Source organism: Chionomys nivalis, chromosome X (genome assembly GCF_950005125.1).
Source record: "Chionomys nivalis chromosome X, mChiNiv1.1, whole genome shotgun sequence".
NCBI classification, from domain to species: Eukaryota; Metazoa; Chordata; class Mammalia; order Rodentia; family Cricetidae; genus Chionomys; species Chionomys nivalis.
In genome coordinates this window covers 104728786-104755400 of record NC_080112.1, presented here as the reverse complement: position 1 = coordinate 104755400, position 26615 = coordinate 104728786, and the positions used below count along the sequence as shown (strand labels likewise).

Here is a 26615-nt window from a genome sequence, read left to right as displayed (position 1 = left end):
AATATACTGGGCCTTGTGGAAAGAGGGGAGGGGAAAGGAGAAAGGCGAATCAGGTGCAGCAGCCAGGGGGCCAAAAGGTACAAAAGGGCCCTATAACCAAAATGTCTGGATTATATAGGGAAGAACATCTAGGGGAAGGAAAATCCAGTCCTTGAGCTGAAAAGTTTAGGGTAGGGGACAGGGTATGCCATACCCTGTAACAAGTAGGGCCTGGGGGATGCTGGGAAAGACTGGTGGCCAGGCTGCTTTGCATCTCAGCCATGAGTTCTCGGTTTGAAACTTAATAATTGACCCCACCTCTCTACTCTCCAAAATACTAAACTAGTACATAAGAGAGTACGCCTGCAATTTACCAGATTTTTTTTTAATAATTCAATTATTTTAGATTAAAGAAACAAGCATTTTTCAAGGGTGAGAAACCTAAGTCAAGATCACAAGGACTCTCAAAAGCTCTTGCTCCAATACCTGGAAATGAGAACCAAGCTTTCCCAAGAACTGATAGGAACAGTAGGAGACCCCTGTTGGGGAGTGGGTGGAACTGTCAGCCTGACCTTTATCACTCATGCTGCACAGTTTCTTAGGTAACTTCTGTATTCCAACTGATATGACAGGCACTATTATTTATTCCTGAGGGAGGGGGTCATTACATTAAGGAATGACACAGGAAACTAAGAGTGTCTCATTCGTTGTGATTATAAATCACCATCAAATAGGGAAATAGCCCTTTTCTGTTGTAACCATGATTTCATTTTTCTTGTAGTGAATTAGAAGGAAATAATGTCGTTCTGCAGGTTAGTTTGACCCATGCTGCTCCATGCCTTCATGAGGAAATTGTGCTTGAGGTTGGCATACACTTTGCTAATGTAATTGTCCACGGTGCTTTTGGTGGGAATCCCTTGGCTGATCATTGCAATGATGCTCTGTTACTCCTTTCTGGCTCAGACACCTCTTCAGTTTATCCTCCATCTCTGCCATCTTGAAGCAGTTCAGCATTTCCACATTGCTGACACTCCCTATCAGACATTTTTGGAAAATATAGTCTTTAATACAGAAGGAATTCTGGATTGTTTCTAAAACCATTACTTTTCTCAGTGAATATCATATGTAGGTAAGACAATTGAGGACATGCTGAGAGAAATGGTGTAGAAGATAAAAATATAACCTGTTATAACACCCAATATAAATGAAGAAACCTGGAGCTAAGGATTTGATAGTTATGACTATAACTATAATTCACTGTTGTAATTGTAGCTGATTCAAATAGCTAGTGGATGAGTAGGAAGGCTTTAATTTTAAGCTTACATCTCTAAGTCAGACCTCATTCTTGAATTTTGGATTTGTATGTAATTGTATCCTTGAATGTCATATAGGTAGGCATCTTTAAAAATATTAAAAAATTTAAGAAACACAGACATGTATACGCTTTCTTGCAGGCAATGATATAAGTCCTTCTATGATATGCATACAGCATAAGGTGTCACGAATATTGCTTCCATTTTATAGATAAAGATGTTCAGGTCCAGAAAAGAATTTATTCCATTTTACTTTATCCACCTAATAAATATCACTGAATACTCTAGGCCTTTTGTCTTGAAATCTTAGATCCCTAACTTTAGTTCTTTAAGATGAGGAACATCTTTCTTGGGCCAATGAAATGACACAAAAAGTAAAGGCACCTTCCACCAGGCCTGATGACTAGAGTTTCACTTAGGACTTATTTGGCAACAGAAAGGAGTTCCTGTAAGTCACATCTGACCTACACACACATGTTTTCACTTATGTGTGCACATGTATACACGAACATAAAATATGTTTGAAAATTTTAAAAATAGTCTGTATGTACATGTCCTGGTGCTTGTATTCAAGCTAAAGATCAACCTGAAAGAATTGGTTCTCTCTTTCTACCATGGTGATGCTGAGAATTAATCTTGGATTGTCATACTTGGTGGCAAGTTATTCTAGCCAATGTGTTGTCTTGTTGGCTCTACATTAATTATTTTTGATAAAGAGGTATATTTTAATTATATGTTATTTTGAGCACAGGTGCTGATAGAGGTATGAGTGGTTGGCTTTCCGTAGAGTTGAAGTTAACAGCAGTTGTAAGTCAACTAATGTGGTTTCTGGGAACCAAACTCCTGTCTTCCTTGTGAACAGTATGTGCTCGTATCTGTTGAGCCATCTGAAGCCTTAGACTATATATTTTGACTTTATTTCTTTTAATAAAGTTTATCTGAATTCTGGCTACAGCAAGATGGATCAGTGCTTGCTGTGAAAGCCTGGCAATCTGAATTTGATACCTATAATCTATATATAGGTGGGGGAAAAAGCCAATTCCAATAAGTTGTCCTGTGACTGTTTTGTGTGTACTTTAGCTTGCTTGCCTATTCATACTTCTACATACACACACAGGATGTAGTGGTGTATGCCTTTAATAAGTGTACTTGAGAAGCAGAAGCAGGCAGATCTTTGTGAGTTGGAGACCAGCTTGGTTTACGTAGTGAAGTCTAGGCTATCCAGATCTACACATTGAGATTCTTTCTCAGGAACAATATAAACCACACAAGCAAAAGTAAATAAATTAATAAATGAAAAGATACAACAAAAAGGAAAACAAAATTATCTGACTTGAATAAAGATGAGACTTTTCCTCTAAAAGCAAAATAGAGAATATGAAAAAAATGATACAGATGTAATGTATTTTATCATTGTAGACAACCTAAGTCACATAACTCAGATTAAATTTTGATGATGATACAACAGTATTTTTTAAATATATGTTCCCACTGGTTACCAAACCATCTGAATGTCCATATCTCTAAATCTTCTGTATGCAGTTATTATATATAATATAATACATATTATATATATTTATAAATTATATAATATAAATGTATATTATATATATTATATATATTTTAAAAATGCACCAAAAGCCTATCTATTTCTGATAACCATATATAGCTCCATATAATTTAATTTTGGCTTTTTTCTGCTTATGTTGTAATTAGATATATTAGCTCTGGTAGTTCAAAGATCATATTTATTTCAATTTCATATTACATCATCAATTAACAAAAATTTTTTTTAACACAAATTGTTACATTTTCTTAGAAATAGCAATGAAGAATAGCTCAAAAAATAGCACTTAATATTATATGTGGTGTGCTTTAAACACAGGCATCCTACAAAAATTTTTTTGAAGTTTTTTATATTCCCCTTTCTCTTGTGAAATATTCTTATATAGAAGTAGTAATATAAGTAATATAAGTCAGGCAGTGTACTCAGTCTCAGTCCTTGAACCGTGGGTATAGTAGTTTAGTGCTCAACTACAGATCTACACTCTGGCCCTCCTTTTACATTTTAATAATAAAAAGATAGGGTTTTACCTGGTTGTTTCAGCTGGACTTGAACTAACTAGCCTAGGCAATAAATAGACAGATGGAACTTGTGACACTTCTGCCTTAGGCTCCCAAGTTGATGGTTTTATAGTCCTGTATTGTGGCCAGGGAAATCAGGTATTTATTTTATTTTAACCCACTCAGAGCTTGAGAATGTGATGTTTGCTGTTGTAAGGGTATTAACTGTTCTTTGTTTTGTTTTGGCTTTGGATTTTAATTGTTTTTGTTTCTCTTTTTGTTTTTTTCCAGATATTTAGTCAGTGTCTTATTCAGTTAAAGGACTTTGGATGAGAGGTAGAATTAGCGCTTAGGAGTGAGTTTTGTAATCAATGATAGGCAAAACATAGAAATAGAAAGCAGAGCAAGATATTAGAGAAAGGTGTATGTTAGGTATGTTAATGAATATCAAATACTAGTAAGAAGCAGATAAGTTGAACTTACTCTGGATGAGCTGGAAAACTCTTGGGGGCTTTTGAAGAGCAGAATGGTATTGCCCAACTTGCATTTTTATTTGATAACACTGGATGGAAAATTGGAGACAAGGTTAGCCATTATTAAAAATCTAGTGTTTTAGTTAGGGTTTCTTTTGCCGTGAAAAGACACTATGACCATGATAAAGGAAAATAAATAATTGGGGTAGTGTACATTTTTTTGAAGTTTGGTCTATTATTATCATGGTGAGACATGTAGGCAAACATGGTGACATGTAGGCAGACATAGTGCTGGAGAAGGATCTTGAAGTTCAACATTGATCCACAGGCAAAGTGATATGAACTGATTGCTACAATGGGTGTAACTTGAACATACTAGACTTCAAAGGCCACCCACACTTCTTTTAATAAAGCCAAACGTACCAACAAAGGCACACCTCCTAATAATGCTGCTTCCTGTGGTGACCTTAGGTGGGGGCTAATTACATTCAGACTACCACATGTAGGAACAGCAGGAATGGTGAGATTATAGGTCCTTAGCTATCTTAGTACCAGAACCCAGTTAGTTTCCCATGAGTGTCTCTTAACTCAGCTATAGCAATTTACGGCAATCACCCTGAGCTTCAAGTATTGACATTGCCTCTTCAGTTATAAGCTTCTTTGTGTTAACTACATGATCTTTGTATTTACCGGTTCAGATTTCTAATAGGGAGTCTCTGGTAGAAGAAAATTAGGTTATTCCAGGTGAAGCCTGAGAAAATGTAGATAAAGCCTCTTTATTTTCAATCTCTCATGTCTCAGACAGCATAACGATTTTTCTGGCCATAGTGGGTTATAATGAAATAGTAGTTGGAAAATTCACAACTTGGGCAGATTCTGTGTCTTTAGACATTATGTCCCTTTCTTGATCTTGATCATATATTCTGTATCTGACATTCTAAGGCAGCATCTGTATTTCTTTTAAGTAAACCAATTCACATGAAAATGGAAAGGATGATACTTTACATAAAATGCCATTTGAAATAGATGAGTTATTAAAAGATTAAGAAAAGGACAGGTGTCAAAAGTAAATACAAGACTATGGCAAAGACTGAAAGGGTGGCAGAAATGAAAGTCTCATATTTAACACCAGATATCTCAATTTTCCTTTCTAAAATTATGAATTAGTTTGTTGTCATGAATATTTTCATATTTTACATTTACAGTCTAAATATGGTTTCTGCCTGCACTGTAACATTGGTGATATGCTATATGTTTATATCACATGTATAAGTTCTGAAGGTGCAGGGTAATGTCTTCCCCTATTTAGAGCCCACAGTAAAGATTAACATTGATTTTTAGGTAAAGTTTATAGAAATGCTGTAGGAAATACTCTTATTTCATGTTATAACACTTTGTACATAAAAGAAGAATCATTTTCTTTCTTTGAATTGTCAGTATCCACTCCATACTATACTTCCTATTCCACCAGGTTAAACCAACTGTAAACCCTACAGCTTTGCTCTCCAGTTATTTTCAGCTTTAAAAGGCTTAGCATCCCTCTCAGAAAGTAACAAATAAGCAAACAAACCAACCCTGCTAACAACAGATTAATCTTCCTACTGGATAGAGACAAATATGTAAACAAAATCAATGAAGCAACAACAAAAGGAAACCAGCAGCAGAATAAACTAAGAATTATAATATAGTATATGAATTAACTTACACAGATTGAACAGTACATGCAAAGACAAATCACTTTGAGTATAGTGTATTGTGTAACAGTTAAATAGTCCTTGAAATTAGGGATCATTGGGAGTCATCCTTTTAATAAATATTCTTTGGTTTTATAACAATCATCACAAAGAGAGTTGTTTAAAACAATAGAAACTTAGTGTTTCACAGTTAAAGTAGACAGAGGTTTCACTGAGCTTCCCCCAAGATCCTAGAGGAAGCTCTTTTTCCTATTCCAGCTTCTAGATTTCCTTGGCTTGTGACAGCCTGAATCCAGCCTTGGCTTCTTTCCTCATATAGTTTCTTTCCTTGGACCACTTGCCTGCTTTTTATCAGGACATGAGTTAGGGTCCAGTCTGATCCAACAGAAAGGTTATTGTGATCTGTATTTTATGTCTAGGAACACTACTTTCAATTAAAGTCACATTCTTATGTTCTGAGTGGATAATGTTCAATCCACTATTATTTTTCAAAGGGACATTAGCCTTAAATCAATTAAAACAATAAAACAAAGCTCAATTCCTTTGCTTATTTCCAATATTATTATCTTGGTTGTTAGAAGTAGCTTTGTGTCTAGAAATTATTTTATAAATGTATGTAGCTGTTTCTCTACAAAATTAGAGAATTTTTAAAGAGCTAAATCTTTATTGTATTTGATTAACACAGATAGTTTTCAAAGATTTCGGATTTTTTTGTGTATGGATATACACATGTATATATTTGTACAGTGTGTGTTTCTGGTGGAAGCAGAGGCCAAACTATTTCAGATCACCGCGAACTACAGTTTCATATTGTAGTTGTTAGTATTTTACTCTTTGGCTCTTTTGGGAGTCCCACCATCCAGCAACCAAATAAATCACACATAGAGACTTATTCTTACTTATTAATACCCGGACTTTGCTTGGCTTGTTTCTTGCCAGCTTTTCTTAACTTAAATTATCCTGACTACCTTTGCCTCTGGACATTTTTCTTTTCTTCTGTATATCATGATCACTCTTACTCCGTGGTTGGCTGGGTGGCTGGCATCCTTCTTTCTTTCTTCTCTCATTGCTTCTCCCTCTTTCTTGTTTCTCTTTGTATTGATATGGTTTTCCTGCCAACCCCACCTATCCTTGCTCTGTCTCGCTATTGACCATATAGCTCTTTATTATTATTGTTTTAGACAGGCAAAGAATCACAGCTTCAAAGAGTTAAACAAATGCAGCATAAACAAAAGTCAGAATATTTACATCATAACAAATGTTCCACAGCATAAACAAAAGTAATACATTTTAAAATAAAATTCTCCAACAACATATGATTGTGAGCTGTCATGCAGGTGCTGGGAACCAAACGTAGGTTTTCTACAAAATGAGCAAGTGTTAACTGGTGAACCAGCCCCCAGATATTTTTGTGACAAGGTTTCATTGTGTTGCCCTGACTGGCCTGGAACTTACTATGTCAAGAAGATTGACCTCAAATTCACGGAGGAAAACATGTGCCACCTTGCCTGTCACCCATTCCACAGAAATTTTTTTCTTCAAATGTTGAAGTACATTTTAATACTCTATTGTATAATTATTTATCGACCCATATGTTCAAAACAACCCAGGAAATTTTTCTCTCATGACTGATTTCCATTCCTACCATTATAAATTCATTCTTTGTCTTCAGGACCTAAGTTTTTTTTTTTTTTTTAAATCAGCCCCATGTTTTCCTATATATTCTTAAATCACAGGCATCTTTTACTATTGAATGGAATAATACATTTTATATTTATATATTAATTGCTCAGATAATAAAATACTTCACATGTTATTCAGTTCTATTATTTTTGGCTTAAGGCAATTGTTTAAAGATTTTTTCAGCTATAATTTATCTTACTGTGCATTCTTTCATGTAAATTGTTATATGTGTTTATTTCTGGCCACCTATGTTTTATAGTAATTTTATGTTCATGTGTCTACTTTTTTCATTTAAATTTTACTATCCTCTGTGGAAGAGATACACTTGCCCTCTTATTTGTTTCATAATGTCTGATTCTGTGTAATTTAGCTACAAAAAGTGTGATTTGATATGGATAGTGACTCATCAGTAACAACGTCTCCTTCTTAAGCAGGGAGAAAGAATTTTCATTAATATGGTATTATTCTGTGACCATGTATTTTTAGCTGTAATCAGAGTAAGAGAATGAAGGTAACTTCTCCCACATACGAATGGAACTTGTTGGTTTCATTGAACTATATTCATAAGCTGCAGATAGCACTGCATGTTTTACACAATATAACATCAAAATTACTTAATGAAATACAATGTTTAAAGCTGTAACACTCTAAATATCCATGTGCTTCAGCAGTAGAAGGAATCTGAGTTTGCTGTTACAATTTGCATTAGACTTTGCACATTTCATGGTCTCTGTGATTTAGAATGAGAAGTATGATACATATAGATGTGTATTTATATGTCCTTGATGAAATGTATAAAAGGAAGCAATGCCTAATGGGAAATGACCAATGAATTTGGAACATTTTTCCCCAGTCAAATAATATAGGATATACAGATATTTGCAATATATTTCATGAAGAAGCAAAGAAGTGTTGAACAATAAAACATTGTCAGAAAAGTTTCTCAACACATTACCAAAGAGCAAATACTATTTTGAAGAATAGTAAAAAATGTAAGAGCTGGAGGATGGGGATTGTGTAAAATATTGGGCATGACTTAGCTGTTGTGCTCATGAACTTATAGTACCTGTAGTTATCTGTATAAGAACTGCAGAGCATGAAGCCACTTAAAATTTAAGCAGAATGGGAAAGTAGTTTAAAATGCTTAGCCCCTTGCTGAGGAGCTGTTTACAATTTATGGCTTCGAGGAGATGGAGAGTGACTTTTTTGTGTCCTCTGGAGGTGTGACTTCCGCTAGGTTATCCATGCGCCAAATGATGTCTTCACACTCATAGAGACATGGCCAACCATAACTAGACTCAGTGGTTATATCATTTAAAAAAGAAGGCATGGAGTTTGTAGAAGAGGGATTCTGGGGGAATTCAGAGGAGAGAAATGAGGGGGGATATGACTAAAGATATTGTATGCATGTCTAAAATTCTAAAGGAATATTTAAAATATTTTTAAAAAAATATCATAGAATTGTGATTTAATAGAATGATTTTATAGTTTTATGAAAATAGTTTTGTAGCTTGAGGGATATGTTAACACACATGGAAACTTTTCTTCTGTTTTGCTTAATATCTGAATTTCTGTGAAACCCAAGGCAAAATTATTTTACTCACTTCTTGCAGCTGTAGCTTCCTCAGTAAATGTTTTCACACATGTGAAAAAGGAAAAAAAAACTATTTCAAATTTACAAATATGCAGTTGTTTGTGTTATCTCTGGAGCATTATTTCTTGATAGTTCTTACATTTAAACACATTTGTTAACATATTAACAAATATGCATTTAACATAATCATTGTAATGAAAGTAGCTGAATCTTGACAGCAGTACAAATTAGCAGTGGAAGTATTTTCTCAATTATAGTGTTAATAACTATTTAAACAGCCTGTATTAAACTTATTAAAAGCTTTGTAATGCAGCCAACACTGCTTAGAGAATTAATATAAAGGTAAGTACAGATCAATACTCTTAGAATGCTTTATTGAAAGCTACCTATGAAAAAATGGAATAATGAAAACAATGTTTATGATGTAGAAATGGGAACAGGACTTAAAAATGTAAGCACAGCTCAGAAGGCAGTATTAGGAGTACTATTACTAAAGCAGGTTTTTAATATTTATGTTTGGTATTTGTTTGCTTTAAGTTTCTAGTCGGTGAATTATTGTAGAGTGCTAGCAGTACTCTTTTTTTTTTAACAAAACAAAATAAATTTTTAAAATCTCAGCATTGAAATAATAGTGTGGCCCAGTGGGTCAAACAGTATACCGTTTATTCTATACATCTTTATACATTGCAATGAATCATTGGTCTCTGCTACACCATTGATACTGAGCCTTCACTGGGACTCCTCTTGAGTATCCTATTGTTGCCTTGTGTCATGGAGATCCTGTAACTTTGGGTCTGCAGATCTGGCCCTTTACATGCTCCAGCAGTTTATAGATGAGGTGGGTATTGGAATGGGCTACCTTGTAATCCTGGTTCTGGGCCTGGGTGGTAGCTGAATTTGTCAGCCTGCCAGCCTTCCCCTCATTGTTACACAGAACAGAAAATGCTGTAGTCATTGCCGTTAAGGCAACTTGCATGCCCTCTATTAAATTTTTGGTCAACATTATCAATTAGTATCAAAAACATACAAGTTATTTTGACAAAACTACTTTAAATATTAAGAAACCTTAAATTTTTAATTGTGAACTATTTGCTTAAAATGTAATTTTTGCTTAGGCACATTCGACATCGTACCTCATAATAGGAGGAAATCAGAAATTTGTATGCTATATTAATTTTAAAAAGAATTAGGCACACTCAGTGATGAACAAGTCTTTGAAGTGTTGTTTTAATGGGTAAACTGCAGCATACATTAAGATAAATAGTGGCTCTCGTTTTTGTATTTTTTAAATTTTTACATGTAGATAGTCCATCAAGTTCACAGTTTTTTTTTAAATTTAAGTGATATATGAACATATATGCTAATAATATACAATAGCATTCTTTTTTTAATTTATTATGTATACAATATTCTGTCTGTATGCCTGCAGGCCAGAAGAGGGCACCAGCCCTCATTACAGATGGTTGTGAGCCACCATGTGGTTGCTGGGAATTGAACTCAGGACCTTTGGAAGTGCAGGCGATGCTCTTAACCTCTGAGCCATCTCTCCAGCCCTATGCTAATAATATAAAGTAGTTAAAGAATGTGTTTCATTTCTAAAAGTCTGGTCCATTGTGACCTAATGATCTGAAGAGTTGGGGGTAGCAAAGTATTGCAAGACAAAAATTTTTACATGAAAAATGATGGTGTATTCATTGTTTAAAGGGGAGAGGGCATTCTTCCTAATTTTCAAATTGAGAATTTTATTTCATTGTTCATTTAAAATGAGACATACCGTACAACATTATTTTATAAATTTTCGTAAAACACAGAGGATCTCTTTGAATGAATGTTCTTTTCCCACATGGAGCCAAGGTCATTATACTTCTACACAGGCCTATAGTAATAGTATTAGTTTGCATCTTTTCTGCATTTTAACTTGCTACTAAGGTGTATTGTATTTCGGAAATGCCTTGGAGCCTGTCTCCTAGGCATATCTATCATCTCAGCTAGACTTTTGATAGGAGTTGAATAGCTGACAATTCACAATTAAGATGTCAGCTAACACCTAGGAGAGCCAAGTATTCTTTGTGGTTTGTTGAAAGGAGATCCATGTGCACTAAACAACAGTATTTGCTCTGTGACTCCAGTTGTTTGACTGATGTTGAATAATGGACAGTTAATTTGGGGAGATTTCTCACCTATCACCAAGGCTATAGTTGTATAACCTTTCACATCAGACGGCTTTGATCTGAAATCCTTGTGTTGAGATGAAATGGATACAGGCAGAATGCAGAAAAGGGCATAATGTTGCAGTGTTCTTTTACATGTAAAAGAGCTCAGGTAAGGTAGTTTGTATGCGTACAACATGGATATGGTTTTAAAGCATTCTTTTATTCCAAATCAACCCACATATAGATGTTCGATCTTTTCTGTAAAATCCACTGTTGCTGAAAATATTCAGATTGCCTCCAAATCTCCCCATTTTCAGGAATATATATCCCATGATTTTGAATTGAAATCTAGTTGTGTGTGTGTTATGTGTATGCGTGTGTGTGGTATATGTTTTAATAGTGTATTGTGTCTTCTTTGATGTCAGCTTTCTAATGAGTTTCTTAGCGATCCATTCTTAAACCTGTTTTTTGAATATTCATTTATCAAAAGATACTAAAGATTGAAGTGCTGTAAACAGATTTTCAAAAATTATGTCATCATAAATTTCCCATGTGAATTAATATTTGTCAAAGGATAGAGGGAACCCTGAAATAGATCCAGATCTAAACCTGTATTAAGCATTAATGAGTTTTTCTCTCATATAGAAACTGTTTAAGAAGTTTGTAGTGTGTTATTGCTCAACATTATGAACATTGATTAAAATGTAATAATGCTTTTATTGTGAGTGGGCATCAATCTTGGGATTGTCTTTGATCTTAACACATACTTTAAGTTTAAAAATATTCCTTTAGTTTACTTATTCATCATTACTTTCTTCTGCAAACAGAATAGAGGATGTGTTATAGTCAGTCATTGGTGGACTTTTACTAATTTAGTTGTCTGCAATTATTTTTTCTAACTTGTAATTGATAGATATTAGTTGTATATATTTATAGGCTAGGTCTTGACATTTTAATACATGTATGCAATGTGTAATGATCAGATCAGAGTAATTGAAATATAAATCACTCCAAACCCTTATCAATATTTTTTGTTCTTTAGACATTAAAAATTACCTCCATTAGCTATTATGAAATATACAATTAATTGCCACTAATTGTTCTCTTACTTTGCTCTTGAATATTAGAAATAATTCATCATATTATATGCTAGTTGAACTACTATTTTTGAATTATTTACAACTAATAATAATTCACATGCTGATTCTAGTATTCACTTTCATGAGTTCTTTTTCTTTTCTATTGAGTGTGGGAGTTAAAAACATACAGTTGTAGAAAAGTGGATTCTAGGAGCAAGAACCAATTCCATATAGATTAACACTTCAAATATGTGACTAGATTTTTCTGAGCCATCAATATGAATTATACTAGATAAATATGAATTATCAAACAGTTCTCTGGTGATTGAAGAACCATGTTAGTTGCATACTATAGTGAGGTTATATAGAAGCGTGTTGCTGTGATTTTCAGTTTGTGCCATCACAAATGACTTGAAATCACATAAAATTATTCGATTGTTATTTTTAAAACAATTATTCAGTTATTATTTTGAATACAGTTGAATGAATTTCCACCTTTCATTGTGGAAATTTCATTTATCCAATCATGGTTTTGAATTTCAGCCTTGTATGTATGATCTTTGACAATGTATTTCATCTTACTTGTTTTTCTTTTCATTTTTGAGCTTTTACAGAGATTTTACATTTCATTATTGAACTTTAGTTCAGTTCTTAGTTCTTTTGGATAAAGACATTGAAAGAGGAAGAGGTTGGTCTTGCAGAAAAATGGGGGTCACAGAAATTATTGAAAATTCAATGTAAATGATGCAAATAAGATGAAACACAAAGAGATAATGAAGTCAGGAACTTAGCAGAAAGTGATTAAATATGCTAGTCTGCAACATTTTGGCTGGGGAGAAACTTCTGTAAGGTCAAATAAACACTCTTATTCCAAAATGAAAAGTTAGTATTACACTTTCCCCAGACTCTTCTCAATACTTTTTCCGTCAGAGTATCAATTACTATTTACTACATATTTTGAAGTTAATTTTAAATAAATGTACTTAATTAATTCTCTGTCTTTTGGTTATCTTTTCTACAATGGGCTTTCTATTCTGAGGAAACATTGTATTAATTAGTAAATAGAACAGAAATAGCTTTTCTGGGGATTTTTTTTTTTTTTTTTTTTTGTGGATGATGTATGGGATACCCAGGTCCTGTTATGAGCCTCCTGTTGTATGGTTCAAATACTGTGAATAGAATACTATGCAACAAAACATATATTGTAGGGTACCTCTACTATTTTTATTTGACTTTTTAACTGAAAATACTCATTTAAGGTTCCTGTTTTGTTTAGTTTGTTTTTTTTCTATATTTTTGAATATTCTGTGTTTCAGGTTATGTTTTGAAAAGTGTCATTTATATCAAATGTGTTAGGAAATTTATATTTCTCAAAGGCTACAAAATTTCTCAAGATATCTAATATATATAGTGGTAACTATAGTAAATAATAGTATATTGTATGCTTGAATATTGCCAAGAAAGTACAATTTTACTCTTTTCATTGTTGGAGAAAAATGATGAGGATATGAGAAATGTATATGTTGTTATTCCATACTTATATAAATAAGTCATGTGTCTACCATAAATATATATATGTATATATATATATATATATGTATCTTTCCTCACTTAAATGCATGGAATAAAATGTATTTAACCATATAGGTGCAGGCAAAAATTAATAATCTCCACAGCTTTTTATTTAGATATCTCAGTTTTATTTAGATATATTTAAAATAAAATATTAAGATTAAGGCAGAAAAGACAAGTCTTCATATCTTTAAAAATCAGGTTCTTAGTAAACAACATTTCAACTTTCCGAATTCGATCCACAAAGAGAATCCAAAGATATGTTTTTTTTCCAGACATATGTATAGATATCCTGTGCTAAAATTATCTGTGAACATTAAATTTGTTTGATCTTTGTCGCCATAGAAATCACCATGTATAATGATGTGTTAATTTTTCACATTGTACCTGACAGATGAGAATAAAAGGTTGCATTTCTGTTTTGTACTCTACAAAGAGCAATTGTCCTTCAAATTTCCTTACCCTTCATATACTGCAGGAAAATTCATTTACCCCTTGTTTGCTTCTCAGAAGAATCCGATAGCATAATATACAAATTGGGTTAGAAAAAGGGGGTATGAGCCTGTTTTTTGCTAATGCCATTGTTTTTCCTGATTGCATTCAAGGACTTATTTTATTTATCACAGATAAACTCCATGAACCCTTTTTCATTTTCAGGGTTTGCAGATTAGGAATGTGACTTTTTGGAATAAATTCATTTTAATAAAATTCAATGGAACCAACGGAAATTGGATGTCCTGTGGAGTACATGATAGAATTTCAGCTATATTACTTAGCTTCAGAAAATAAGCCAATACAGTTTTTTCTTATGGAAGCTAACATTTTATTGTAATTTTGAATGGTTATATCACTAAGCCATCAGATTTAGTAAGTTTGCTAACATAATTATAGTCACAATTGCAAACAGATCAAGATGTAAAATATGACTGACTTTGGCTTGAATATATGAAATTTTTCTTTACGTTTGCTTTTCCCCAATTTACTAAAGACTGAGAATCCTTTTCATTTTCATTCACACTTCATATAATTTACCTCATTATTGATGTGGGATACAACATTGTATTATATCTTTATAAGTTTTAAAGGCAGATGTGGAGGAAAATATTCTTCAGTACCTAGCCTGTTGATATTTAAAATAGATATAGTTAAAGCTATTTCCTAGACTGTCTCCAAAGTAATTTACACGGACTAAGAAATTGATTTTAATAAATAGGAAACTGTTCTCTGAGATAAAATTTGTAGTTAAATTTGCTCTGTAAATGAGACTTTTCTGTGTAACTTGAGGTATTACAGTATTTTGTTATAACAGCATGGAAGAGAATTTTGTTTTTATATGATCTTATCAACCCGAAAAGGTGAAAATTTTATCCTCTTGAAAGTATGTGAATCACATTGGACATAGCAGGATCTTGCCAGTGAGACTGATGGAGAGAAGAAATGCAGCCAGAGAGAACGATTAGATGTCTTCTTTGGGAATTTCTAAGGAAATTGTAATCTATCACAGCATTCAAGTCAAAACCTCAGAGAGGCAAAGCTGGAAAATTGACACATTCAACCTTTTTGTGAATCAGGCGAAATAAGTGGTCAGCAAGTGTTATGCTTCAAAGCTTATGCATAAATGCCTGGAAATGGCAGCATTGCAGCAAATAGGTATATTATAATTGGTCAGAGATAGTTCATGCATTAATTTATGAGTGTGAATCATTTCAAGAATTTCAAATGCCTCATTTTATTGTATTTATTTTCATGTAGACAAAAATGAATGCATACAAGTGTTTTTATTTATTTAAACCCAGTTAAAGCATATGCACATTGCTGTTGTATTCTTTTTTATTGCAACATTTCCTTTGTGATGGATGTATATATTGATAGAGGGACAATTATGAAATTAATTTAGCTGAACAAAACATCCTTTAAAGGTGGTAAAATATTGAAATTTACATTCACTACTGTTTAGAGGTTCTGACCATGAAGTACATATACAATATTGTTTTGTAAGATCATACAGTGGTCTTATGTATTCACATGCATCTCATTCTCTTTATCCAAGTACAAATAACCTAGGTTTAGTTATAATTGCATTAATGATCATTACATAAGGAACATTGGTATTAATATGTGATAGTTTTATCTAAAAATTTGAAAGATAAAATTTATAATATTTTTCTGTTTCTTATACTGCTTGAATGTGGCATAATTTTTTTACCCATTTTCTGAATCCCCAAGATTTGTGTTGTAGGATGAGATCCCACATGGCATTAGTGCACCATTAAAAGAGAAATCAAATCCTTTGTACAGAACACATAGCCCTCTCTACTACCCGTTAGCACTACACAAACAGTTATAAAGGAATGACATGACTAATATTGCACCCCTTCACATGAGACCAATTGCTTTTACAGTTTATGGGACTTAGTGTAGAACCTTCTAATTTTATCTTTAACTCTTTTGAAAGGTTGCTATAAATTTAGAGAATCTAATCAAATTGAACATGTGATCACTGTGTCCTTTTATATTTGTGCATGTGTATTATAGACTCCTTTCTCCACCAAATATAATACATTTGCCAGAAATGTGGTGAGCTAATTCTGAGCATAAATATCTAATTTTGGATAAAACATTGAAGTTTTGTTAAACTGAAAGATTGCTCCTTGTGTAGATCTGGAAGGGAACAAAAATTCATTCCCTCCTCTAATAGAATAACTATATTTATAGAGTTTTGCTCATTTTGTTTTGTCCTGGAGAATTAGATATGGGAAAATCTCACTTTCTTTTAGATTTAGTTTTAAATAATTCTTTTATATGTACATTCAAACTAAAGTTTTCTTTCATTTGATCATTGATATAAGAAGTTCAGCAAGCTTGCTATTCCTGTTTTTAAGCTTTAATATATTCTATTTTAAAAAAATTAATACAAGTTGAGTTAGGACAAAGCTCCTCACTTTGCCTTAAAGTTGGGCATGGTAATCCAGCATGGGGAACAGGTTCCCAAAAGCCATCTAAGTGCCTTATCTCACTGCTAGGAGCCTTACAAAAACAAAACAAAACAAAACAAAACAACAACAACAACAAAAAAAAACTACAGAACTGTCACACACATGCAGAGAGTTTAGGTTGGTCCCACAGAGGCTCCCTATCTGTTGTTCTGGAGTCCATAATCTCCTAGAGTTCAAGTTAGTGGTCTCTGTAGGTTCCCCCTTCATATTTCCCCTGGTTCATACAGTCTTCCCTTCCTTTCTTCAGCAAGACTCCAGGAACTCAGCCTAGTACTTTGTTGTGGATATCTGCAATCAGTTTCCAACACTTGCTGGATAGAGTATCTTTGATGACAGAGTAGTCACTAATATGATTACAGTAGATTGCCAGTTCAGGCACCCTCTCCGTATTGCTGGGAGTCCTAGCTGGGGTTATCCTTATGGATTTTTGGGGGTTTTCCTGGTACCAGGTTTCTCTCTCTCTCTCTCTTTTTTTTTTCCGTTTGCCAGTATTTTATTGAAGATTTTTTTTTATTGAAAAAACAATTTCCGCCTCCTCCCAGCCTCCCATTTCCTCCCACTCCTCCCACTCCTCTCCCCCTCCCCCCACTCCTTTCCCCCTCCCTCTCCAGTCCGAAAAGCAGTCAGGGTTCCCTGCACTGTGGAAAGTCCAAGGTTCTTCCCCCTCCATCTAGGTCTAGGAAGGTGAGCATCCAAACTGGCTAGGCTCCCACAAAGCCAGAACATGAAGTAGGATCAAAACCCAGTGCCATTGTCCTTGGCTTCTCATCAGCCCTCATTGTCCGCCGTGTTCAGAGAGTCCGTTTTTTTTTTTTTTTTTTTTTTTTTGGTTTTTCGAGACAGGGTTTCTCTGTGGCTTTGGAGCCTGTCCTGGAACTAGCTCTTGTAGACCAGGCTGGTCTCGAACTCATAGAGATCCGCCTGCCTCTGCCTCCCAAGTGCTGGGATTAAAGGCGTGCGCCACCACCGCCCGGCAGAGAGTCCGGTTTTATCCCATGTTTTTTCAGTTCCAGTCCAGCTGGCCTTGGTGAGCTCCCAATAGATCAGTCCCTCTGTCTCAGTGGGTGGGTGCACCCCCCCACGGTCCTGACTTCCTTGCTCATGCTCTCCCTCCTTCTGCTCCTCATTGGAACCTTGGGACCTCATTCTGGTGCTATGTTCATAGCAGCATTATTTGTAATAGCCAGAACCTGGAAACAACCTAGATGTCCTTCAATGGAAGAATGAATGAAGAAAGTGTGGAATATATACACATTAGAGTACTACTCAGCGGTAAAAACAATGACTTCTTGAATTTTGCATGCAAATGGATGGAAATAGAAAACACTATCCTGAGTGAGGTGTCCCAGACCCAAAAAGATGAACATGGGATGTACTCACTCATAATTGGTTTCTAGACATTGAGTCTATAATTTGTGATCCTAAAGAAGCTAAATAAGAAGGTGAACCCAAAGAAAAACATCTAGTTATCCTCCTGGATATGGGAAGTAGACAAGATTGCCGAGCAAAAAATTGGGGTCTTGGGGGTGGGGTGGGATAGGGGTAAGGGGAGATGGGGAGAGAAAAGTGAGAAGGGGAGGATGGGGGGAACTTGGGGAATTGGGATGGTTGGGATAAGGGAAGGATCGATATGGGAGCAGGGAAGCATATATCTTAATTAAGGGAGCCATCTTAGGGTTGGCAAGAGACTTGAACCTAGAGGGGCTCACAGGTGTCCATGGAGATGTCCCCAATTAGTTCCTTGGGCAGCTGAGGTAAGAGAGCCTGAAATGACCCTATCCTATAGCCATACTGATGAATATCTTGCATATCACCATAGAACCTTCATCTGGCAATGGATGGAGATAGAGACAGAGACCCACATTGGAGCACTGGACTGAGCTCCCAAGGTCCCAATGAGGAGCGGGTTTCTCTCTAACACTAAAATGCTCCTTATAAAGATATCTCTTTTGTTACTCTCTCCCTCTGTCCTGCCTCTTACACCCAGCCTGGCCAACCCGTTCCCTCAAGTTCCCATCCCTCCATCTTCCCTCCGCTTCCACCAGCAGTGCCATTGGTATAATGGTATCATGTGAGATTCTCAATTAATATTCTGTAAAAGCTGCACTTTATACACCTTGTAAAACTTGTCAGTTTTGAGTGCTTCAGCTGCATCTTAATCCCAGTTCTGTGTCCTATGGTAGTTAGTGTTTGTGGTTGTGAGGGTGTATATAGCAGTCTAGAGTTCTGAGCCTGTGTCGTGCTTCCAAAGGGATTCATCTACTTCTTAACAGATCTTTTCTATGCTATTGGTTGTGAAATTCACCAAGCACTAAAATCACTTTAAATCACATTAAAATACACTTTGCTGTCATTTCACTTCCCCTAGTGATTGATCCCATAGTTCTGAGACTGGGCCCCACATTTTGAATTATTAGCACATTCACAATGATATTGATGATGCTGGTGTGAGGTACACAATTGCAACAACAATTACTTCTGGTGATATGACATAAAACAAGACATAACGAACAACAACAAAAACAAACAAAACAAAAAACTCAAAAAACTCCCAGCCGCTCTCTCTTCTTGTCCCACCCAGCTTGCATCCAGAACCCTTCTTCCTTCTGCCCCCTTTCCTCTTTGGGCACATAACACCATCCAACTCAGTCTGTCTGGTGCTGGGGGCAAATCCTCAGGGCAAGTAGGCAGGCGAGACTTCCTTTGTTTCACTGGCCTGCCTGCAACAAGCAAGGTAAGGGCTTTGTTTACGAACTACCCAACCTGCAAGGAGATCTGATCTTGGCACCAGGAGAGCCATCAGTGGGAGAGCTAATCTCGGTACCAGGAAAGCCGTCTTTGGGCACGGAGATCTGATATTGGTACCAGGAGAGACATCACTGGAGCACCAGGAGAGCTATCACTGCAGGGTGCCATCACTGGGAAGGTACATCAGTAGGCAAGGAGACCTGATCCGGTAAAAGAAGATCCATAGGGGAGCATTCGGAGAAAGAGATGGGCAGGCGCCAATGCAAGAATTCACCCAACAATCTGAAAAACTATATGAAACCACCAGAACCCAGCGACCTCACAACAGGAGGACATGAACACCTTAATCATGAAGAAGTAGATTAAAATTGACTTTATGAAAGTGATTGACGCCCTTAAACAGCATGTAAAAAATGCCCTTATAGAAATGGATGAGAAATAAAAAACTCCCAGCCGTGTAAACAAGCCAACATTTTGTTTTAATTAAAGCTGTTTCATCCTGTCTCTTTTGTCTTTGTGTGTTTTGTTGCATATGTGTACCTACCTACTGCAATGAATGCACAGAGATAATTTAGCCAGAGGTTGCCCAGTGCTTAATGCCTGAAAGAGAGCCTGGAAGAGAATAAAAGGATGTGGTGAACTTTTTGAGTTCATGAATATCATCAGGGTGTATCATGATTAGCTCATTCCCCTACCAGCAAACTCCTCTTGGGGTCCCTTTCTACTTTCGGAACTCTGAAGACTCCGAATAGGCTTCCTCTTCCCGTAGGCCAGCTGCATCCTCAGTTGAGACTTTGTACTCCATAAGTTATAAGAAATAAACTTGACCTCTTATCATTATGTTTCACGATTGTATCTTTTATATGAATAAAAATAATTTTCAATGAATCAATCCAAAATGCTTTTAGCCATGTATTTTCAAGTAGTCTGTGATGTGTGGGTGACTCATTTCAAATGAACAAATATAAATCATTCTCTTACATCAAATAATTTCCTAGCAAAAGAAAGAGACAATCCAAATAATTATAATGATACTGGGTATAAAGGAAATATGAGTAATACTTAGAATTTTGCAAATTATTTTGAAGTGTTAAATTTGAAGAAATTACTAATTTTCTGTTCTCAAATGTCAAGGCAGATACTGATGATTGGATATATATTTGTTTAGAATATGTTAAGGTTATTGTTCTATGACAGTTTTCCAGATTTCTCCCTGATAAATACAGCATGTTATACATAGAATTGATGTCTCTTTATCTTTTTGCCATTACCCCACTGATTATCTAGTCTTTAAAGAAAATAGCTCATTGCAGTGGATGATTATATGCCTCAATTGAATAGCCCATTGCCAGTTATCATTACAATGCCATATTGATTTCTTCTTTCCATTATGAAAATTAAAGCCACATTAGTTTAAAATGAGATTCCATATATATTGTGGATGTGACTGGTTCTGAATCTCAGCTATTTCAAATTATACCTTCAGTGATCTGATGACTATCACTGATAAACTGAGAGAAATATTGATTTTTAATATGCTGATATGAGATGAACAGTATCTTAAGTTACTTTTGATCGCTGTGATAAGATATTAAGGCAACTTATGGAAGAAACAGGTTACTGTGGGGGACTACAGTTTCAGAGCATTAGAATCCATGCCCTTCATGGCAGGAATCATTTTGACAGTCTAATTAGGCGTGGTGCCGGAGGAATAGCTGAGAGCTTACATCTTGATCCAGAACATGAAGCAAAGAGAGGTAACTGGGAATTTCATGAGCTTTTGAAACTCCAAAGTGTGCTTCACTGTGACAGCCCTCTTCCAAAAAGCCATACCTCCTCATGCTTCTCAAACAGTTCCAACAACTCAGGACCAAAGTATTAGAACATATATGCATATGAACACCATTCTCATTAACCATCAGACAAAATTAAAAGACTATATATGAAATATCTCAGCAGTACAGGTACCACAGTGGTACAGTGCTTGCCTAGCATATATGAAGCCTAGTATTTTCTCCACAGTGTTTTAACGTTTGTTTCTGTATGTAGTAGATATTATTTTGTCTATTTTACAAGCATTTGTATATTTAGTTTTGTAAAATCCTTGAAAATATGATTGCCTATTCTTTGTGGTTACATAAGTACTAAATTTAAATTAGTAAATATTTATTGTTTACAAATATGCCATATATATGCCATTATATACATATATATATATGCCATTGTATGTAAGCTTCTCTAATGGGGCAATGTATGATAGAGAAATGAGTGAGGAAATGTGCTGTTTTTAGTGAATTTATAGTCTAAATGAATCAGTAAAGTATATGATAAAAACCATGCTAGACATCAAGAGACAAGATTATATGTATGGGTTTTAAAGAAGAACACATGTTTGTTTGAAGATTTCCAGGGGCTATAGAGATAGTTAATAGTGTAAAATAGTTATTTGCGACTTGGCGAATTTGAGAGCTAATATTATAGTTTCTTTCTTGGAAGAAATAATAAACTAACAAAGGAAGTGTAGAGAGAACTCCAGAAATGATAATTTGTCTGATTCTCTTGGCTACTGTGGTATAAATTTTCTGGCTGGAAAAGTAGATTGAAGCTTGGTGAAAATGTCAGGATAAGGGATTATTGAGGTAATACAGGTCGATTTTTGGACTGAAGAATTTGTTTAAATCTTATCAGTTAGATTTTTTAAATGTAAAATGAACAAAAGAAAAAAAATGAAGCTACACAGAACCCCATTGGGATTCTTCATCCACAGTAAGATAAATGTAACTAGTAGTAAATTAGTTTTTAGTGTAAGCAATGAAAAGCGCAGAGGATCATTTAGAGGAGTCATTTTAGAAGAAGAAGAAGAAGAAGAAGCATTCATAATTGGATATGTAAAGGTCTAGTATTCTTACACAACTGGGATTTAACCTTGTATTATGTGCCCAACCCCACTAATTGATTTCCTTCTACAGAGGTTCTGGAACATTCCAAACACAGTATTTAACATTTTTAGAATCAGTTTTCTGATAATACTTCTACTCGTATAATCCTGTTTATCTTTAGTGTTTTGTTTAGGTTGCATATTATCAAAGATCTTTCCCTGGTTACATATTAAATAAAAGCATCCTGGCATTTTACTTGTATACTGATGTTTGTATAATTGGTTACTTATTTATTGTTTCTCTATTTATAGGTAATAGACTCAATGAAGATAAGAACTCAGTTGTGTTTCCCATTATATCTATATTACATGCATACTTGGTACCTTGTAGATGCTCATCAGGTCTTTATGAAATGAGTAGAAAATATGAGGTGAAAGACAACAGCAGGTCAAACAATTAAGCCAGTCTTTCAAGTTTGAGGGAGTCAAAGGGTAATGGTATTGCTAAGAGAATACTGAAGAGTGGACAAGGAGTTGATCTGAGGGAATGGAAATAACGGAAGATAAATTTAACTCATAAATTCTGGCTTAAGTATGTGAAGCTGGTGAACTTATCTGATGCAGTGCAATATATGGGCGATGAAGCCATGAAAAGAGGTCAGAGATTTGGACGATGATATCAGGGTCATCGTCAGAGTCAAGTCTTTTATCCAAGGGTAAAGAAAATAAAACAGACTATAATAGTGAGGCAGGATTACCATATTTGAAGACAAAATTATAATTTTAATATCTAATGTACTAAATATTTGAAGTTGCTTATATATTCTTTTCAATTCTCAGCTGGGTTAACAACTTTGGCCATGAAGGACTTGGACTTTTACTGGATGTGCTGGAAAAGCTTCTGGACAAAAAACAGTAAGAATAAACATTTAAAACCTTTCACACATCAGAAAAGATTTAAGCACAACTTAATATTTTTTTCTTATTGATTTAGGCAAGAAAATATCGACAAGAAGAATCAGTACAAACTCATTCAGTGCCTGAAAGCATTTATGAATAATAAGGTAAATAGTGTTTACTCATCCTTCTGTTACAAAAGGGAAGAGCTTGCTTGACAGTGTGAAAGTAAAAAAGACGTAGAACAATGGGTATTTACTCAAGTTTTAATAATATGTTTGTAATGCAGTTCATCATGAGTTTTCTATAAGTGGTTTAAGTGTCTTTTCTTTCACACAGTATTTGCTGGCATATTTTGCAATTATGCAAACAATATTAGTTTAGCTTTCAAATTTGATGATACATTTTCCCGTTTGTGATATTATGAAGTTTTATTTATTTTTAAAGATTTGGTTATGTGTACATGTTGCTAGATGAGTTTATGTGCATAACGTGTGCAATTGCCTTTTGAGGTCAGAGGGAATCAGATTCCATAGAACTCAAGCTATAGGTTTGAGCTGCCTAATGTAGGTCCTGGGAATTGAAACTGGATTTTCTATACGTGGAAAACCTATAAACTCTAATTGTATGGAAATTTAAATGTAATAAATTGGATATCATTTCTAGACAAAGAAAGAAGTTTAATTCAGTTTATTGAAAAGGAAAATTCAAGGATAGGGATATGGTTCAACTATTTTGATAAGAGTGTTACTTCAGTTTCAGTGATTTAAAATGTGCAAAAGTAATCTGGAAAATAGCTTACATTTTTGTATTTGTATAAATACTGTTTGTATTATACAATCTTGTGGAGACCTACAGATAAAATAACTCTGACTAATTAATTTGCTTAATTATATTAATTACTTTTAGATGGCATTTTAATAATCTCAAAATACTTAATAAAAGTAAGTAAGTATAGCAATAAGCAGGAACTTGCTAAATGTGAACTCTAGCTATTAATAACCAATGCAATAATACTGTATATTTAAGTAATATAAAAACTATCTCTTTGGTATATGCAATTATATATTACTATCTATATCATATACCCATATTAATCAGCAAATAATTTTATTGGTACATGCAATACATGGTTGCTAATGAACTCCTTCATCACATATATTTTTACTGCTATTTCTGGAAGTCGATTATCTTTCTACAGTTAATTATACATGTGTATGAAGCACCAATACATTCTTGAGGGTGTCACTTCTCTCCTTCTACCATGTGTTTCCAGGGATCAAACTTTGGTGTTCAGGCATTTTATCAAGTACCTTTAGCCCCTGGGCTTTCTCACCCATCTGGAAGTTTCTTATAGATACACTCCTATCATTACTAGTACAGAAGTCCTTTTGGCCTTTAGATACCACACATCATGTTATCTAATGCCTAACAAAGATACACTTAATTGTACATTATTTCTCTGTAGCTCAAGGTGGATCTCTTCTGCAACTGACAAAAGTAGTAACATTATAGAAAGAGAATGTAGTACTAAAAATCAGAGATGCGGATCACATTTTGCCACTCCTAAGCAGACTGGGCCTTTGAAAAATAACTTAGCCTCTGGCTAATCAGTCTCCTTCTCTGTAATTTCAGCTATGGGAACTTTTGTTCTACTCTCTTATTGATTCATCTTGTCAAATATCATAGTTTTGTAGGATAACAACTAATTATAATTAGAATACTGACTAAAGAAAGTTACATTAGCAGGATTTCCTAGTCTTCCCTATTCCCACAGAGGATACTCAGATACGTCGACTCACTTTCTTTTTCTTATGTGTTTGGCAGTTTTGAAGAACATGATGATTTTACTTAAATTATTCTAAACTAAATGGGAGTTTTTGTTAAGCTATGTGTATGGTTTGGATATATATCCCCACCACATTAATAAATGAGTCTTTTAAATTATAGACATGTGAAACTTCATAAAACAAACATTTTGAAGAGAAAGTACATAGTGATATATTCATTTTAAGTTGGAACACATTTTTCAATTCGAGGAAGGTAAATTTCATCTGAAATGACTTAAATGTCCCTTGAAGTTAGAAAAGTCTGCATGTTCCTTTTTTTATTAAGGCCCACAGTAAAGTAATATTTCAGAAGTTTAGTTTGGTCCCCTTTCCTCTTAGAATTTAAATTAAAAACCTTCACGCAGTTCATATGTTTGGTATTTTTCTAAATGTTATCTTGTAATATTTCCCAATGAAATGTAATGCTGCCATGGAACTAACTGTAAAATGAAGCAAACTTTTAATGAGAAAGCAGAAATATACTTTATAACACAAAGCTGAAGAAAGAATAGTATCTTAACATGAATTTTTGTATTTGAATATCTACCTATTAGCATTTGTGAATGCATGTGGATACACACTTGGGTTCATGCCTAGACAATAAATGAAACTGATATCGCCTTTACCCATCTGACTGTGGTATATAAGAAAACTCACATGTTATGTCTCTGAGTCCATGATGTTGCTGCCTAAGACATGATGTAAAAGGTCATAAAATAGGAGAAAGTCCATATCTTATTGTTATTGCATTAAATACCATATAGTATACTTGAAGGACTTCAGCATTTTTGCCTCCTATGTTTACTTTAATTTTCGGTGCAACTATATTAGAAAAGTTAACCACAAATTCCAGACTTTCCTCATTATCTCTCATGACATAAAAAACTGCTTTAAAAAATATAGCAGTATGTGTTCACTATGTTCTTGTTTGTTAGAGAAATACTAATTGTTGCCATTTTTCTCCTAAATATTTTCAAATGTTTTTGAGGATTAATGGAAATCATTTTTATTCAAGCCACAAAATTTCCAAAATATAGTCATTTCAAATAAAATAAAACTGAATAACTGCATTTGAGGATAATTTACATAATTATATTTATGACACCACTGCAAAGGTATTCTTTTGAAAATTTTCTTTATATTGGGTTTATGCTAAATAGAAAATATGTTCCATACACAGTTCAGGCTTGTTTGTTTATTTACTTCTTTGTTTTTAGTTTGGACTGCAAAGGATTTTAGGTGATGAGAGGAGTCTTTTATTGTTGGCAAGAGCAATTGACCCCAAACAACCCAACATGATGACTGAAATAGTAAAAATACTTTCTGCTATTTGCATTGTTGGTGAAGAGAACATGTAAGTATTGATATGTTCTGTTTATTGTGTTGAAAAATGACATATGGGAAATTAGTGTCTTTTCTTTTTGATAACTTCCAGAAAAATAGTAGTAGAACTTAGAACATTTTAAATTGACATTTTTATTATCTTCTTTGTATTTTACCCTTTTTTGCATATTATGTAATCTAAATTTGTTAAAGATTAATATAAAATAAATAAATGGGATTTTGTCTCACTGAAAATAACATTAGTCAATTGCAAATGCGTTATGTTCAAAAGTTATCTTGGGAAACATACAGAAGACACAGTAGACACTACACAGCAGAT

General features: G+C 34.3%; 1 protein-coding gene across 3 annotated transcripts in view; it reads left to right on the top strand.

Moving 5' to 3' along the window:
* The window catches only part of Diaph2 (diaphanous related formin 2), a 703438-nt gene that overhangs the window by 185990 nt on the left and 490833 nt on the right, over positions 1-26615 (top strand). For all 3 annotated transcript variants that reach the window (XM_057758989.1, XM_057758988.1, XM_057758987.1), the window contains 3 exons: positions 23067-23141; positions 23221-23290; positions 26170-26306. In XM_057758989.1, the coding sequence (XP_057614972.1) occupies positions 23067-23141; positions 23221-23290; positions 26170-26306 (282 nt within the window). The remainder of the gene's footprint in view (positions 1-23066; positions 23142-23220; positions 23291-26169; positions 26307-26615) is intronic.